The 18,138-nt window shown below is 34.2% G+C and overlaps 1 protein-coding gene across 3 annotated transcripts in view; it reads right to left on the bottom strand.

The window, feature by feature from the left end:
* LOC123879241 (zinc transporter foi) overlaps positions 1 to 18,138 on the bottom strand; it is a 66,918-nt gene that overhangs the window by 12,778 nt on the left and 36,002 nt on the right. For all 3 annotated transcript variants that reach the window (XM_045926869.1, XM_045926870.1, XM_045926871.1), the window contains exon 2: positions 11,591 to 11,818. In XM_045926869.1, the coding sequence (XP_045782825.1) occupies positions 11,591 to 11,754 (164 nt within the window). In that variant the 5' untranslated portion in view covers positions 11,755 to 11,818. The remainder of the gene's footprint in view (positions 1 to 11,590; positions 11,819 to 18,138) is intronic.

Genomic DNA, 18,138 nt, shown 5'->3' with positions numbered 1-18,138 from the left:
GGAAGCAGGTTGACGTAAAACTAGTAAACGTTTGGAGAGATACTACAAATAATACTAATAAATTGAATGGAGCGGAAAAATATATTAGTGCACCACATTTTCACAGTTTATCAATTTTTTCTGAAAACTTAGTAGCTATTCAATTGAAAAAAACAAAAATTGTCTTAGATCGACCAATATATATTGGATTCACGATTCTTGAACTGTCGAAAACGCATTTGTATCATTTTCATTATTCGGTCATAAAAAGAATCTATGGAAATAATGTTCAGTTATGTTATACGGATACTGATAGTTTACTATATCTTGTAAAAACTGATGATTTTTATGAAGATATGAAAGATAACATTCATTATTTTGTTACTAGCAATTTTGAAGATGATAATATTTTTAATATGCCGAAAGCTAATATGAAAATACCTGGATATTTTAAAGACGAAATGGGAGGAGAAATCATTTCTAAATTTGTTGGTTTACGCGCAAAATTATATTGTTTACTTTCTGAGAAAAAAACTATCAGTAAAGCAAAGGGTATCACGAAGCCTGTGACAAAAAAATTAAACTTTGAGAAATATAAGAAAGCCTTATTTTGCAATGAAAATATAAGAGATGATATGTTTGTCATACGATCAAAAAATCATCAGGTTTTTACTCAGAAAATTAATAAATTAGTATTAAATAGTGATGATAATAAAAGGCAAATAATGGAAAATGATTTTAAAACTTTGCCTTGGGGGCATTACAGCACGATTCTTTAGTAAAAATATTATGCTAAGTACCTATGTATTTTACAAATTTTTATGTGTCTAATTTTAATATTAGTTTTAATGGTAATTTAGCATTTAATAAATTTGATTAAGTTTACCACAGTGTTTTATTTCAAATAAAATCACAACATATTTTATATTCCCTTTATTAATTCAACCAATTATTTACATTACTTCATAAACTTAGTACTTAACATAAGATTAACGTATTATAAAAACTTACTACTTAATGGAAAATATTCGGACTACAACTTACTTGCATGATATGAAAATATAAAATATACTTTATACTTTAATTAGAACTCATTTATGCTTTTTATTTTTACAATCGCAAAATAACAATAAAATAATATTAAATTTAACTATTCAGGCACACTTAGCTTTTGTATAATCCTATTAATTAAATCTTCTGTAGCATCCATCATATTGTCATAATTATCACTCACTATGTACTGTACACTCAAATTAGTCTTTGCACTGTTCTCCTGTTCTTTACTATCAATTTCAAGTATTTCAATTTTTATAATGTGGCTTCCCTTTGCTTTATTTTTCCGTATAACAAAAGATGAATCTGGAGCTGGTGAAATCACATGATCTATTTTTGGAAGCTTCTTTTTTAAAGACAATTTATTTTTCTTTTTTATGGTTTTCAAACTGGTGTTATTTTCAAGTGTTTCATTATTTTTTTGCTCACGTAAAGCTTTCAATCTATTCTCTTCTTCTCTTTCTAAAATAGCATCCAAGTCTTGAGCTCCATAAAATGGATTATTCATACTTGTGTTTCTTTCGTCATCCGTGAAATAAAAGTCCGACATGATGCTGTAACAAAATACAAAATTTTATAAATATAACAATAAAACAACATTTATAAAAATATCAATAAACAAATTCTAAAATAGAAAAGAATACAGTCAAAATATTATATAAGTAATTTTTTTCACTAACCAGAAGCGAGTGAGTTCCTTGCGTGAGAAGATCTGGGAATGAAAATTGTTTAGTAACAAATCTATGGAGTCAAGTTTTCAAAACAATTGTATATACTTGTATGACATTCGTCCGCATTATGCAATCTCTAGCGACATGTTAGAACCTGTTTAATATTAAGTTCTTACGAATTTCAATTTCATACTATTATCACAAGGTTTAAATTAAAATGTATACCTACATTTTAATATAATCATCGACAAATAATAGTGCGCTAGACAAGTGCGAAGTGAAACACGAATGTGATACCTACAAGCAATACCTTAAAATTTAAATCAACTAGCAATAATATGAAGTTATTTAATAAGTTGCATTTTTAAAATTATCATCAATCAGTAATATGAAGTTGATAAAACAGGCTGAATCATTAAAAATAAATTATATAGATGTTGAAACACCACCACCATGCTTTAGCCGACATAGTAAACTTCTACCAAACACAATTCGATGCATAATTTGCGGACCCTCCAACTGTGGGAAAACAAATATTATGATAAACTTATTATTGCACGAAAATGGACTTAAATTCCAAAATGTTTATATTTACTCAAAGTCCACTTTTCAATCTAAATATTGTTTCCTACAAAAAGTTTTTCAAAATACTCCAGATGTTAAATTTATTATGTTCAAAAATAGTGAAGAAGTTATTTCGCCAACTGAAGCCTTAAGAAATTCTATTTTCATTTTTGACGACGTGACTTGTGAAAATCAAGTTAATATTCGAAATTATTTTTCGATGGGCAGACACAAACAAATTGATTGCTTTTACTTGACCCAAACATATTCAAAAATTCCTAAGCAATTAATACGTGACAATGTTAACTTTTTAATTATTTTCAAGCAAGATGATATAAACTTAAAACATATATATAAGGAACATGTTAATTCTGATATGAGCTGGCATGTCTTTAAACAATTGTGTGCAAGTATTTGGAAAGATCCGTTTATGTTTTTATCAATCAACAAAGATTGCGAACTAAATAACGGTCGGTACAGAAAAACATTTGACATATTCGTGAAATTCGACTAACAATTTTACAATTATATACCACATACGAGACACAAATTTAGTCAGTCAAATGAGAGCACTGGTAAGAATACCTACCCATATTTAATTTAAAAATGGAAGCCGTTGTAAAGAAACAATTAATTAAATCAATTGAAACCATCAAAAAGAAAGCAAAACAAATGCGTGAAGAAGAAGATGATTTAGAACTAAAAAGGCGCAAACTTTTTAAATCCATAACGGATCCATTAGAATCCATAGTATTGCAAAAAAAAGAAAATAAAAACAATAGTCACCATGATTTACCAGATACATGTTCACCTTCAACTTCTGATAAAATTAAAAACATAGAAAATGATGATAAAAATTATGTAACACCAAAACCAATAACTTCTACCCAAAATTTTGAAGAAATCGAAGAATTCTATACTCCATCTCCAACGCCTGAAAAAAGCAATGAAATCTATAATTTGAATGTACCTTTTGGTGTACGTAATGAAAATAGTAATTTAATGATTGGAAATACAAAAGTAACATTTTCAGATGGTGATGCTCATAGCAAAAATATGATGGCTAAAATAGGAAATAGATCCTATGAAGTAACCCCAGGTTTGGCAGAATTATTATTTCAGAGTAAACCAGATGTAAAGATTGTATCTGATCAAGATAAATTAGTATATAAAGATATTTTATGCAATACTAGTGCACATAGGAGAGATTATAACCCTACGAATCAGATTAAAGGCGATAAAGGGACAAAATATACTAAAATTGTGAAACCTCTCTTTACTGATAGTGAATTAAAAGAAAAAAAACAAGGTGGTTTTATGCCAACTCTTAAAACTTTGAAAAAAAATACAGATTTCATATACTGGGATGATCCGAATGAGTTAGTAGATAGATTGAAAATTTTAATTGCTTCAAAAGATGCTGGCAACACTAGTCATGACAATGAGATTATATCAATAATTGAAGAACTTAAAGAAGCTGGTATAATAAAATAAGTATATAAAAATAAAACCTGGTTACATTTTTGCTTAGTTCTATAAACACTGTTGAACATGAATGTCAACAAGTTTGGTCATCATGTACACAAGAAACTGAAAATGGATAGCTCTGCCTTAGAAAATATCTTTGATGCTCAACATAAAATCATCAAACATGTTGGTACACCCATTGACCCAAACGACTGTGCTACTAAACTATATGTTGACAAATTCTTAGATGGGCTCTATATACGATTAAAAACAGTAGAGGAAACATTGTTGCAGTTAAAATCAGAAATAAATAGTCTAAAAAGGAATATAGAAGGTGTAAGTCGTAAATTCAAAAAATGAGCAAAGATAGTGTAGTAAATGAAATACATAAAAATGTTAGGAAAAATTTTCCTCGAAGACATGTTATACTTAAAGACATTGATGATGTATGGCAGGCCGATTTAGTTGATATGCAATCATTCTCAAAAGATAATTCACAATATAAATATATTTTAACAGTCATCGATGCTTTTTCAAAGTATGCATGGGCATATCCGCTTAAACTTAAAAATAAAGAAACTGTGACTGAAGCATTTAGTAAGTTACTAGAAAAAGGTCGTGTTCCCAAAAATCTACAAACTGATTTAGGAACAGAATTTTATAATAGTTGTTTCAAAAAATTATTACAAAAATACGGTATAAATCATTATTCCACTTATTCCACTAAAAAGGCGTCAATAGTAGAAAGATTTATAAGAACGTTGAAAACTAAAATGTACAAGCAATTTAGCTTGCAAGGGAATTACAAATGGAATGATGGAACCCTCGAGCACATCATGAAAAAATATAACTCCACATTTCACAGAACAATTGGTACAGCTCCAGATAAAGTTAATGAAAAGAATAAACAAAATATACTAAAAAGATACAGACTACTACAATTATCAGCACCATCGCAGAAACGTTCAAAATTCAAAATTGGAGATTATGTAAGAATAAGCAAATACAAAGGAACTTTTGACAAAGGATATACTCCCAACTGGTCAACTGAAATTTTTAATATAGCTCAAGTTCAAAACACTCATCCAATTACTTACCTTCTAAAAGATGCAAGACAGCGACCTATTTTAGGATCATTCTATACTGAAGAATTACAAAAAACAAAACATCCTGATATATATCTTATTGAAAAGGTTTTAAAAACAAAAGGAAATAAATTATATGTCAAATGGTTAGGTCTGCCGCCTAGTGAAAACAGTTGGATAGATAAACTAAATCTTTTATAAACACATTTTATGTTAACAACTTTCAGTCTCTTATTATCTACGATACTGAGCAGAGTTCTCTTTTATTAAAAATGGAGAAACAACCATCCAAGCGTAAAATGACTTTGAGAAGAAAATCTAACAATTTGAAAACAAGTAATTCTGGTGCTGGTTTTAAGAAAAGCTTTAAGGATATTGTATCTCGCGCGAAAAAACATATCCATAAATTGAAACCTAAATGCAAAAAAGCTGCAATCGAATTAGCTCTTGCTGCTGCTAAGGAATTAGCAGCGACATCTTCAGTTAATGTACCGCGTATAATACCCATACCAAAGACAGGTGGGGTTTTGCCACTAGTCCCCATATTTGCAGGATTGTCTGCCGCGGGCAGCTTAGCGGGTGGTACTGCTAGTATAGTGAAAGCAGTCAATGCTATTAATTTAATGAAAAAAAAATTTCAAGAACTAAAGAGACATAACGAGAAGATGGAAACATTGTGTATCGGAAAAGGATTATTTATAAAGCCCTATGGTAATGGTTTGGGAATATACACAGCAAAGGAAAAAAACTGATTCGGCGGCTACCTAATCGTGCTCTAAGTAACTTGGATATTCTAAAAATTTCAAAAAATATTCCTTATTTCAGAGGTGTATTTATGAGAAATGAACTTCCAAAATATCCTTTTAAAAAAGAGTGTGGTATCATCAACTTAGATAGCTCTGAAAATCCTGGAACTCATTGGGTAGCCTATGCAAAAATAAATAATTACATTGAATACTTTGATAGTTATGGTAATTTGAAACCGCCTAAAGAATTTGTAAAATATGTGGGAGCGAATATTAATTATAATTATGACAATTATCAAGGATCTAATTCTTATAACTGTGGCCATCTATGTATCAAATTTCTTATTAATTTTTGGAATAAAAATTGAAAATAAATAGATGATACAAAAATATGTAAGCTCATTTAACCATCATGTCTATTACACTCACGATCGTGGGTGAAAAATCTATTCTAGAATCATTTTACGCCCCTCCTCTTATTTTGGAAGACGAATATGAGTGTGGCTTAGTATATTTTTCTGCATTTAATTCAATTCCAAATGTAGACTATAATAATAATGTGTTTGAATATGGAGAAGAGAAAAAAAGAATTCTTATTCAACCAGGTGCTTACGATTTACAAGATTTGTATGAATACCTAAAAGAAAGAGTTGAAAATTGTGAATTACAAATAAAATCTAACATCAATACAATGACATGCTCTTTGTACTGTACTGAAACTATAAACTTTAATTCAGAAAATAGTATTGGACCTATGCTAGGTTTTTCTAACGAAAAACTAAAAGCAAATAAATGGCATGAATCTACAGAATCCGTTAACATTCTACCACTGTCTGTCATAAGGATCGAATGTGATCTTGTACAGAGTTCGTACACTAACGGTTCTCCTTCACATATTATTTATGAGTTTGTGCCAAACATTCCTCCAGGTCATAGATTTATAGAATCTCCAAGTAATGTGATATATTTTCCGGTCAAAAGAAAGATAATTTCATCAATAACAATAAAAATTTTGGATTTGGAAGGCAATAATATAAAGGAGATCATTATTTTTGGGCCTTTTCTGAAAGTGCCGGCCAACGAAAAAAAATGGTACGGATCGTTAGAACTAGCCATTTGGAGTAATAGTTAATATGGCAGAAAAGTTGTAGGATTGCTCTGAACCAAGTTATACGAGGTCGAAGATTCGTCATTTTCATACATTTTATTGATTTCTAAAAGTGCTGGGAAACATAAAATAATGTTAGATATTGCTAGAACTAATGATTTGAAGCAATTGTCATTATGACCCAAAGGCTGTGGGGCCATTATATGTCGTGTTATACAAGTTATACAAAAAATTAATATACTTTGTATAATTAATTGTAACCGATTTTATGATTTTGTTACTGTTCTGATTGTTTTATACGAATTTGAATACACGTACAATTATTTTGACTCCCACGAAGTGCTGGATCAGCTGCAATGTGGACAAAATTCGTTTATACATACCTGGATTGTATGCGGCCTTGTAATACTAGGTGATCTCATCCAGCCATCTCTCAAACTTCTGCCACTGGGATATCTCCGGCGAGCTCTGTGATGAATGCACCATTTGGTTATAAGTACTGTTCACCATAGTAACTACGGGCTTGCTTAAGTCGATAGCTGCCCAAAGCAACCTGCGTCGATTCTTCTGTGAATCTAGGAAAGTCATTGAACGGAGGATGTCAACTTCCATAGCCTGGAGATGAGCTCTTCTTCTATTATAATTATTGTGTGTGATAACAAGTTCTGCTAAACTGTTTTGCGCATTGACCAGTTTGTCAAGTCAAGTCCAGTGGATTTTGTCAAGGAAATCACGTCTGCAATTATTGTCTATCAGAACATGATAGCTGTTTAGCGACGTTACCGCGATCCTGAAATAATCGATCACGTTACTTAATGCCCGGTCACTCTGATCAATCCTGAGCAAACGAAAATCTCTTTTAAAGCAATTGTTCATCACTTCCACCATCCAGCGGCAAATGGTAACAAACTTAGATTTATTGGTTTGGTCAGTAATTAGCTGGGATTCATTTAAATGTTTTGTTTCTAGCATTTGTGTCACATAACCGCATGCCTCAAGAAAGAAAGGCTATCTATAAAGGGCATGTACAGACAGATACAGGCATTTACATATATCTTCAGAAAAGCACTAATTACTTTTTTTAGTGAAAATCATACCCTAACCACAAGTTCCGAAACCACTAAAAGCCTTTATATTTGCGCTGCAGCAACTTACAATGCCTAGATTTTAAATGATACCTTAAATGATATAGAAGATTTTTACTGGATTTTTATCTTAGTCTATGGATACCATAAACAATCTTGAGGTAATCTTTCTTTCTTGAGGTGTGCGGTTATGTGGCACAAATGCCAGTAACAAAACATCAGTAAAAACCCAGCTAACTACTGACGAAGCCAATAAATCTAGACTTTTTACCATTTGCTGCTGGATAATGTAAATGATTAACGACCGCTTTGGAAGAGATTTTTGTTTACTCAGGGTTATTCAGGATTTGTAACCGGACATTAAGTAACATGATCGATTATTTTAGGATTTTCTCAGCATTGCTGAACGACTATCATGTTCTGATAGACAACAACGTGCATGCACGTGATTTTATTGACGTAATCCATGGACGGCCAGTGAGCAAAACAGTTCAGCAGAACTTGTTATCACAAACAATATGTAATTATAATAGAGGAGAGCTCATTTCCAGGCTATGGAAGCCAACATCCTCCGTTCAATGACTTTCCTAGATTCACAGAAGAATCGACGCAGGTTACTTTGGGCAGCTATCGACTGAAGCAAGCCCGTAGTTACTATGGTGAACAGTACGTATAACCAAATGGTGCATTCATCACAGAGCTCGCCGGAGATATCCCAGTGGCAGAAGTTTGAGAGATGGCTGGATGAGATCACCTAGTATTACAAGGCCGCATACAATCCAGGTATGTATAAACGAATTTTGTCCACATTGCAGCTGATCCAGCACTTCGTGGGAGTCAAAATAATTGTACGTGTATTCAAATTCGTATAAAACAATCAGAACAGTAACAAAATCATAAAATCGGTTACAATTAATTATACAAAGTATATTAATTTTTTGTATAACTTGTATAACACGACATATAATGGCCCCACAGCCTTCGGGTCATAATGACAATTGCTACAAATCATTAGTTCTAGCAATATCTAACATTATTTTATGTTTCCCAGCACTTTTAGAAATCAATAAAATGTATGAAAATGACGAATCTTCGACCTTGTATAACTTGGTTCAGAGCAATCCTACAACTTTTCTGCCATATTAACTATTACTCCAAATGGCTAGTTCTAACGATCCGTACCATTTTTTTTCGTTGGCCGGCACTTTCAGAAAAGGCCCAAAAATGTATGGAGCTAGAATGATCTCCTTTTAAGGGCGAAACTATTGTTTTGTGTCTTCATTTGAAAAAGTCAAAATGATCGTATTTAACAAAAGTAATTATTATAAAGAGTATAACCCAACTATTAAGAAAGTTATTACCAAGGAAAGTGTAAAACAAAGAAGACGTGTTAGAGTATATAAAAAAATTCATCAGAGTAATAAACAATTTCTTAAAGCCCTCGGCTTCAAAGTATGAGCCTCCTTCAGATCAACGAATTACCTGAATTCGATAACTCTATCGAGAGTTATGAGGTTCATACATATAATCCATACAATAACAGTTTCAATGAAAATGATGAAATTCGGATACCTATTCACCAGCAAGATATTTACGTGTTACCATCAGCCAGTTCCATTTACATTGAAGGAAAAGTTTCGGTGACTCATAAAGATCAAGCTGGCAAAGTTCAAAAGAAAAGTGTTGACTTCAGTAATAATGCAATTGCATTTCTTTTTCAAGATATCCGATACGAAATGAATGGTGTTGAAATCGATCGTATTAGAAATGCTGGAATAACTACAACCATAAAATCTTTCATTTCAATGAATAGCGGTGACAGTAAAGCGGCTGCTGCTTGGGGTTGGAATATAGACGGATTTAAAAATCAAAATGGAAATTTTAATGCTTTGATACCCTTAAATAAGATTTTAGGTTTTGCTGAAGACTACAATAAAATAATAATAAACTGTAAACATGAACTCATACTTAACAGAGGTAGTACTAACATAAATAGTGTTGTCATGGGTAGCGATGATATTGTAGACATTGATATACAGAGAATCCAATGGCGAGTACCACATATTAAAGTATCAGATCAGCAAAGATTAATACTTTTAAGGAAATTAGAAAAAGATAATCCCGTACAAATAGCATTTAGAAATTGGGATTTGTATGAATATCCATTATTGCCAAAAACTACCAAACATTCATGGGCGTTAAAGACTGCTTCTCAATTAGAAAAACCTCGATATGTTATATTTGGTTTGCAAACTAATAGAAAAAACGTTAAAAACAGAGACAGCACAATATTCGATCATTGTACATTAACCAATGTCACATTATTCCTGAATTCCCACTATTATCCGTATGATGCTTTAAATCTCAAGTTTGAGGAAAATAAATACAGTATATTATACGACATGTACACCAAGTTTCGTCAGTCGTTTTACAACCTTCCTATTGATCCACTGCTTGATCTTCATACATTTAAAGAAATAGCGCCTTTATTTGTCATAGATTGTTCCAGACAAAATGAAAATTTAAAAACTGGTCCAGTTGATGTTCGTCTGGAAATAGAAACGTCTCAGGAAATTCCAAGCAATACCAGCGCTTACTGTTTAATCATAAACGATCGTCTTGTGGAGTATAGGCCGCTGAGTAACATTGTTCGAAAACTATCATGAAAATTATTGTGGACGTTCAAGGTTTTAAAAATGATCAAAATTACTTTCTGCCTAAAGAGATTGCTATAGTGTATAGTGATCGAGTTCAAGTTTTGTTAATAAAACCGCCATATCCCTATGAATGGCTAACAGACACAGAAAAGAAACAAGTTAAATGGATTGAAAAGAATAGAAAAATATTATGGAACGAGGGAATCGTGCCTTACGAGACCTATAAATACCATCTAATAGATATTTTAAAAAATAATGATATTTATTGTAAAGGCCTTGAAAAGCAGTTATGGTTAAAAGATATATTAAGTAATCCTAACGTACATAATTTAGAAGATAAAGGATGTCCTCGTTTATTAACATTGTATGAGTTGTATAATTCACATTCTGACATATATAGTTGTGTTTATCATCCGACCATCTGTGCGCTGAAAAATGTAACTTGTTTAAAAAAGTGGTGTATGAATAATAAAGTTTTAGATGATTAAATATGCTTGTTTAACTTCCATATACCTGCTTCTTTTATTTAATTTACTGATTATACTCGTATTGAAAACACAATATTTGGTGTAGGTTGTTATAGCCAAATAGTTGTTTTTCATGTTGTAAAAATATTACATTTGAAGAGTAATTTTAAAATTCAAGGTTTCTTAGTACCTATCTAGTTATTTGCTCGTGCAAATAGAATGAATATTTCGTTCTTAAACCATGTGAATAGTTTGTTCAAAATACGGATAGTTGATTAATTTTTGCTTGGATTTAGCTACACTCCATTTATTTAATGTGTTGTTGAGGACAGTAGTTTAGAATTGGGGAATTCTGTATCAAAATTGGTGGCGATTTTGGATCACGGCGAGCGAAGCGAGCGAGCGTAGCGAGAGTGATCCAAAATCCCCACCAATTTTGATACAGAATCCCCAATTCAACACTACTCATTGCGTTGTAACATATGGAACTGTATGAAACATGGCATACCGTTTGCGTGGCGTGAACGTTCACGTAGACGTAATGCGTGCAGTTACGTCTATAAGTTCACGCGCGTCACTACGCACGTGTCACGTGTACGTGCTGCATACGCAATTGGTGTGAATCGGCCATAAATCTTTTAGAGCGGTTCACATTTCTAGAGCGCTATCTCTTTCTAGTACTTTCATGCGATTTAATTTCTGTCTTACCTTAATTTGGACTCTATTCTTCTCTTCGCAAAGTTGAAAGTCGCTTGATCTATCTGCAACGTAGGTTCGAAGGCCTGTAGGTCGACTTTAGGGTCCACATGGGACCCGCATGTATGCGCCGCGCATAGTAGGCATATGCATACTGTTACTAGGTGATGAGACATTGTGGCTTATGATTAGTGGTTTTATAGTTGGTTGTTAGGACTATCTTCTCATTGCTTATTGGATCTGTGGACAAAGGAAATGTTAATTAGTTTCATGGTTTCTAATCCGAACCGCTAGAATATGGAACGCCCTTCCGGCATCAGTTTTCCCTTCCACTTTTAATATGGGTACATTCAAGTCAAGAGTGAATAGGCAACTTCTAGGCAAGCGCGGTCCATCTTAGGCTGCATCATCACTTCCTAGCAGGTCTGATTGCAGCCAAGCGCTAGTCTATAAATAAAAAAAAAGATCCCAGCCTATAATTATAATCCATACTAATATTATAAATGCGAAAGTGTGTCTGTCTGTCTGTCTGCTACGCTTTCATGGCTCAACCGCTGAACCGATTTTAATGAAATTTTGTACAGACTTAGGATACATTCCGGGGAAGGACATAGGCTACTTTTATCCCGGAAAAACAAACAGTTCCCGCGGGATTCCTAAATACTCATTCGCTTGATCGATTTGTATGAAAGTTGGTATCGAGGTAGCTTGCGTCCCTGTAATTGACATAGGCAACTTTTTATACCCCGGAAAATCAAACAGTTCCCACGGGATCTTTAAAAACCTAAATCCACGCGGACGAAGTCGCGGGCATCCTCTAGTCACACTAATATTATAAAGGCGAAAGTTTGTATGTGTGTGTGTGTGTGTGTATGTTTGTTACTCCTTCACGCAAAAACCACTAGACGGATTTGGCTGAAATTAGGAATGGAGATAGATAATATCCTGGATTAGCACATAGGCTATTTTTTATCCCGGAAAATCAAACAGTTCCCACGGGATCTTCAAAAACCTAAATCCACGCGGACGAAGTCGCGGGCATCGGCTAGTAATATATAAATTATAATATGATGACGGTCGGTTGTTGCATGAAGTGGTAGTAAATATAGCCGAGGCATCCCAGAGATATGATCAGACTTGAGTATGTGATAGTAACATCCCGCGGCGTCTCTCGCCCGTAACAGTCTCATTATCTGATGCCGCCGCAGTGGGCTAAAATTATCTACTCTAAGATGATATCTAGATGACGTACCTCCCTACAGTATCACACTAATATTATAAAGGAGAAAGTTTGTATGTGTGTGTGTGTGTGTGTGTGTGTGTGTGTGTGTATGTTTGTTACTCCTTCACGCAAAAACTACTGGACGGATTGGGCTGAAATTTAGAATGGAGATAGATTGTACCCTGGATTAGCACATAGGCTACTTTTAATCCCGGAAAATCAAAGAGTTCCCACGGGAATTTTAAAAAACCTACATCCACGCGAACGAAGTCACGGGTATCAGCTAGTGAAATATATAGCTCACTAGCTCATACCCGCGACTTCGTTCGCGTGGATGTAGTTTTTTTAAAATTCCCGTGGAAACTCTTTGATTTTCCGGGATAAAAAGTAGCCTTTGTGCTAATCCAGGGTATAATCTATCTGCATTCTAAATTTCAGCCTAATCCGTCCAGTAGTTTTTGCGTGAAGGAGTAACAAACACACACACACACACATACAAATATAATAGGTCGTTTTGATCGATTCAGTTACAGCCCGTATTCGGTAACCGACTAGTGTAAACGGGTTTTCGGTACCTCACTTCGTATATTAATCTTACTTTGAAAGTTGAAAATACTTATTGCATTTGTTTTTTTGTGATATAACCACAAATTTACGGTTTTCGGATTTTTTTACGTATGCTATAAGACCTAGCTACCTACCGAATTTCATGATTCTACGTCAACGGGAAGTACCCTTGACAGACAGATAGACAACTGAATGATCCTATAAGGGTTCCTTTTTTCCTTTTGATGTACGGAACCCTAATAATTGTATTGTAACATAGTAAGATATTTCTATACAATCAGAGCATAGATGGAAGGTCCAGTGATTACAAAGTATCTCATATAAGGAAAACAATACTTAATTAGCATTAAATGCATGTAATGTTAATGATAGTAAGATCTCTCACACTAGGTCAGCTCGAGGGTCAGTATATTGACGTTTTGATATGAAAAAGAAGGCATAGATAACTTTGATCAAAGAGTAAATTATCATAGCAGAAAGCCGTGGAACGTCCATTCCGGTCACCAATCCAATTAGTGGCTTAAGTGAAAGTTTCTTAAACAATAAAGAAGATTCGGGCCTAGAACATCCATTTCGGTCACCCATCCAATTACCGAGTTGAGTCAAAGTTGCTTAACCTTTGACAAAGAGTATCACATTCGCATCATGCTATGCCGTCTCTATCGCGTTGCACAAAAGAAAATAAATTCGGTTACCCATCCATTTACCAACTTGACTCAACGTTAACGTAATCGTTTGGCAAACAATTTCACAGCATTTCGATGTTAGTATTATTGTGTTTAAGTGGCAATTGCCTAGTCACTAGTGGTTAAGACGTCGGTCTCTTATTCGAAGGTTCAGGGGTTCGATTCCGGACACGCACCTCTATTTTCGGAGTTATGTGCGTTTAAAAAAATTGAATAATATCACTTGAGTAACGGTGAAGGAAAACATCCTGAGGAAACCTGCATACCTGAGAGTTCTCCATAACGTTATCAAAGGTGTGTGAAGTCTACTAATGCGCGCTTAGCCAGCGTGGTGGACTATGCCCTAAAGCCTTTTCATTCCGAGAGGTGATAGTACAACAAGTGTAAATTAAAAATTTATAACACCCCCGACAAGTGAAGGTTACAGTAACTAGAAAAGAGCTGATAACTTTCAAACGGCTAAACTGATTTTCTTGAATTATAGCTAAGAAAACTCTCGATTAAGCCACCGTTCAAACAAAAAAATCTAAATTAAAATCGGTTCATTAGTTTCGGAGCTACGATGCCACAGACAGATACACAGATACACAGAGACACAGATACACAGACACTCAGATACACACGTCAAACTTATAACACCCCTTTTTTTGGGTCGGGGGTTAAAAACAAAATAACGTGGCATCAAAGCGACCAATACAAATCGATACTCGGTAATCAATCGTTTAGCGAGACTAATCGATTTGTTGTGTCCATAAGTTTCTTCCACTTGCCGCTTGCTGTAGAAAATTTAAATTAAATATTTTTTAATAATACAGACAAAAAAGCTATTTTTAAATTTAAACTTAAATAGTGATAAAAACTGAAACACCGATTAATGAAATATTTTTTTTCAGCATACATCTCGAACATTAAAAGAAAAATTCGAAATTTTTTTTTCCCCCTTGTCTGAGTATGTATTTTATGATATGTAATATGTATGTTAAAAACTTATGTTTTGCCGTTCAACGCTAAAATCGTTTTTTTTTTACCCGGTTCGCGTGTTTCAACCTGACATCCAAACTACAATAATTTCTTAATAATAAAAGTCTAAATAAATCACTGGCCAAATGCGAGTTGATAGACCCTGACACACCTTTGGATTATAGGGAACTCTCAGGCAGGTTTTCTCACGATATTTTCCTTCACCATTAAAGCAAGGGATATTTGTTTCAAAGGCAACTCCAACCAGGGTGCCAAGTGGAACGCAACAGACTCCGTGCCACAGTGCAGTCGACTTGATGATTCGGATCGTCTCCTACGTCATAAGTGGTACAAGGTCGTGGGCGGTTAGGAAAAAGTGGTCAAATATGATACGACACTGTACCACACCTTCAATATCGAGGTCTCATATTAATCCATCACTCATAACTGGTCCTCTAATAGGTCTCTCAGAATGAGAAAGGTTTTAGACCATAGCTGACCATGCTGGTCAAGAACTGAGTGGTATTTTCCTTCATCTTTAAAGCAAGTGATATTTAATTGCTTCAAACGTTTATAACTCCAACCAGGGTACCAAGTGGAACGCAGCAGTTTCTGTTTATGTCAAAAGTACAGCTGTTCATCTTTAAAATAAGAACTAGAATCGTACTTTTGACATAACATTTGACACAAAGTTAAAATGGTTCGGGAGAAGTGATACCAAGTGGGGTATCATATAAAAAAGCTTTACCTGTATATTCTAAAACAGATTTTTATTTATTTTTATGGATATTAGTTTTTGATTTATCGTGCAAAATGTCGGAAAAATACCCGAGTAGGTACGAAACCCTCGGTGCGCGAGTCTGTCTCGCACTTGGCCGGTTTATTTATGCATTATGTATATACCGATTTTGGGTAGGAATATCGCGATTTTTAGAGTTCCGTACCTCAAACGGAAAAACGGAACCCTTATAGGATCACTTTGTTGTCTGTCTGTCTGTCCGTCCGTCCCCATTTTGCTTTTCGAGAACACTGAATCCACTGTTTTTGGCTTTCGAAAACTCTTGTCTTTGGGCGGCCATTTTTACCAGAAGGGTACTGATTTTACCGTTGAATATCTACGATAAAAGCGAATGAAGTTTAACACACACAGCTAAGTCACGCGAGTCTATTTTAACGGAGACGTCGCGGCTCAAAGGTCACGGGTTCACATCCGTGGCGTAACACTTCACCACTGCAGCGCTTGTATACTTTCGAAATTGTGAATTTTGATAAGGATCTTGAGAGATAACTATTTTTTAAATAATTTTTAACCCCCGACCCAAAAAGAGGGGTGTTATAAGTTTGACGTGTGTATCTGTGTGTCTGTGTATCTGTGTGTCTGTGTGTCTGTGTATCTGTGTATCTGTGTATCTGTGTATCTGTCTGTGGCATCGTAGCGCCTAAACGAATGAACCGATTTTAATTTACTTTTTTTTTGTTTGAAAGGTGGCTTGATCGAGAGTGTTCTTAGCTATAATCCAAAAAAATTGGTTCAGCCGTTTAAAAGTTATCAGCTATTTTCTAGTTTTCTTGTAGAAAAGAAGGTTAGATAACCGTTAGGTTCATAATATTCAAGTGTCAATTGACAAATGTCAAGCTGTCAAGATGGACGTTGCCTAGATATACATAATTATTTATTTGAAAATGAATTGTCGGGGGTGTTGAAAATTTTTAATTGACACTTGTTACTATATTTTTATAATTTTTAAGGTTCCGTACGTCAAAAGAAAATAACTCAAAATTTAAAAAAACCCCTGACACAAAAATCTCTATAAGAAAACTAGAAAAAAGCTGAAAACTTTCAAACGGCTGAACCTATTTTCTTCGATAATAGCTAAGAACACTCAATTTTCAAAGTAATATAACAAAAAAAAAAAAAGAGAAAGTGGACAGGGAAGCACTTACTCGTATCTCTATAAGAAATCTCTACCAGTGACCCACTTTACACTTCGGCTGAGGAAATTGTGTCTGTCTGTCTGCTAACTTTTCACGGCCTATCTATTCAACCGATTTAGACGTTTGGTACAGACACAGCCTACAACTAGGGGATGAACATAGCCTACTTTTTTTCGCAAAAAATCCCAGACTTCCCACGGGATTTCTAAAAACCTAATTCCATGAAAGGATTTTTGAAAATTTAACACCAAGGAAACAAGTGTACCTAAATTAAAAATTTATAACACCCCCGACAGGTGAAGGTTACAGTAACTAGAAAACAGCTGATAACTTTCAAACGGCTGAACCGATTTTTTTGAACTATAGCTAAGAACACTCGATCAAGCCACCTTTCAAACAAAAAAAAACTAAATTAAAATCGGTTCATTAGTTTAGGAGCTACGATGCCACAGACAGATACACAGAAACACAGATAAACACGTCAAACGTATAACACCCCTCTTTTTGGGTCGGGGGTTAATAAAATATGGGAAAATCCACGCGGACGAAGTCGCGGGCATAAGCTAGTGACTGATAAAGTAATTTCACCGGTTGGACACGTGGACGGCGGGTCAGTGGCACAAACAAACAGACACTATCTCTGCGTGTTTCCTGTGCGGTATCGCGATTTGCGGCAAATATCAAAATCACTATCGGAAGTAAACAGTTCACCTGTGTAGATCCAAAAACCGGTCAAGTGCGATTCCACAGCACCCAGGCTTTTTAAGAAATAAGAATGGCTTTTGACAAATTCTTAATTAGACAATCTTTAAAAAACCGGCCAAGTGCGAGTCAGACTCGCGCACGGAGGGTTCCGTACTCGGGTAATTTTCCGACATTTTGCACGATAAATCCAAAACTATTATGAATAAAAATAAATGAAAATCCGTTTTAGAATGTTTCCTTTGAACCTTTGACAACTTAGCAGTGAGAGAGAGACACACCACAGAGAAAAACATAAATGTCAGATTGGGCATAGACTTATTTCAAAAACGTTTACAAACTTAACACAGGTAAAGCCCTTTCATATGATACTCCACTTGGGTTAAGTTATCTTACTTTGAAAATTGAAACACGTTTTAATTTTTTTTTAAATGATGTAACCACAAATTCGCGGTTTTCAGATTTATTCCTGTACTGGTGCTATAAGA

The sequence above is a fragment of the Maniola jurtina genome, chromosome 27, assembly GCF_905333055.1.
Source record: "Maniola jurtina chromosome 27, ilManJurt1.1, whole genome shotgun sequence".
Taxonomy (NCBI): Eukaryota; Metazoa; Arthropoda; class Insecta; order Lepidoptera; family Nymphalidae; genus Maniola; species Maniola jurtina.
The sequence above is the reverse complement of the archived record's forward strand: the minus strand, read 5'-3'. Positions and strand labels throughout refer to the sequence as shown.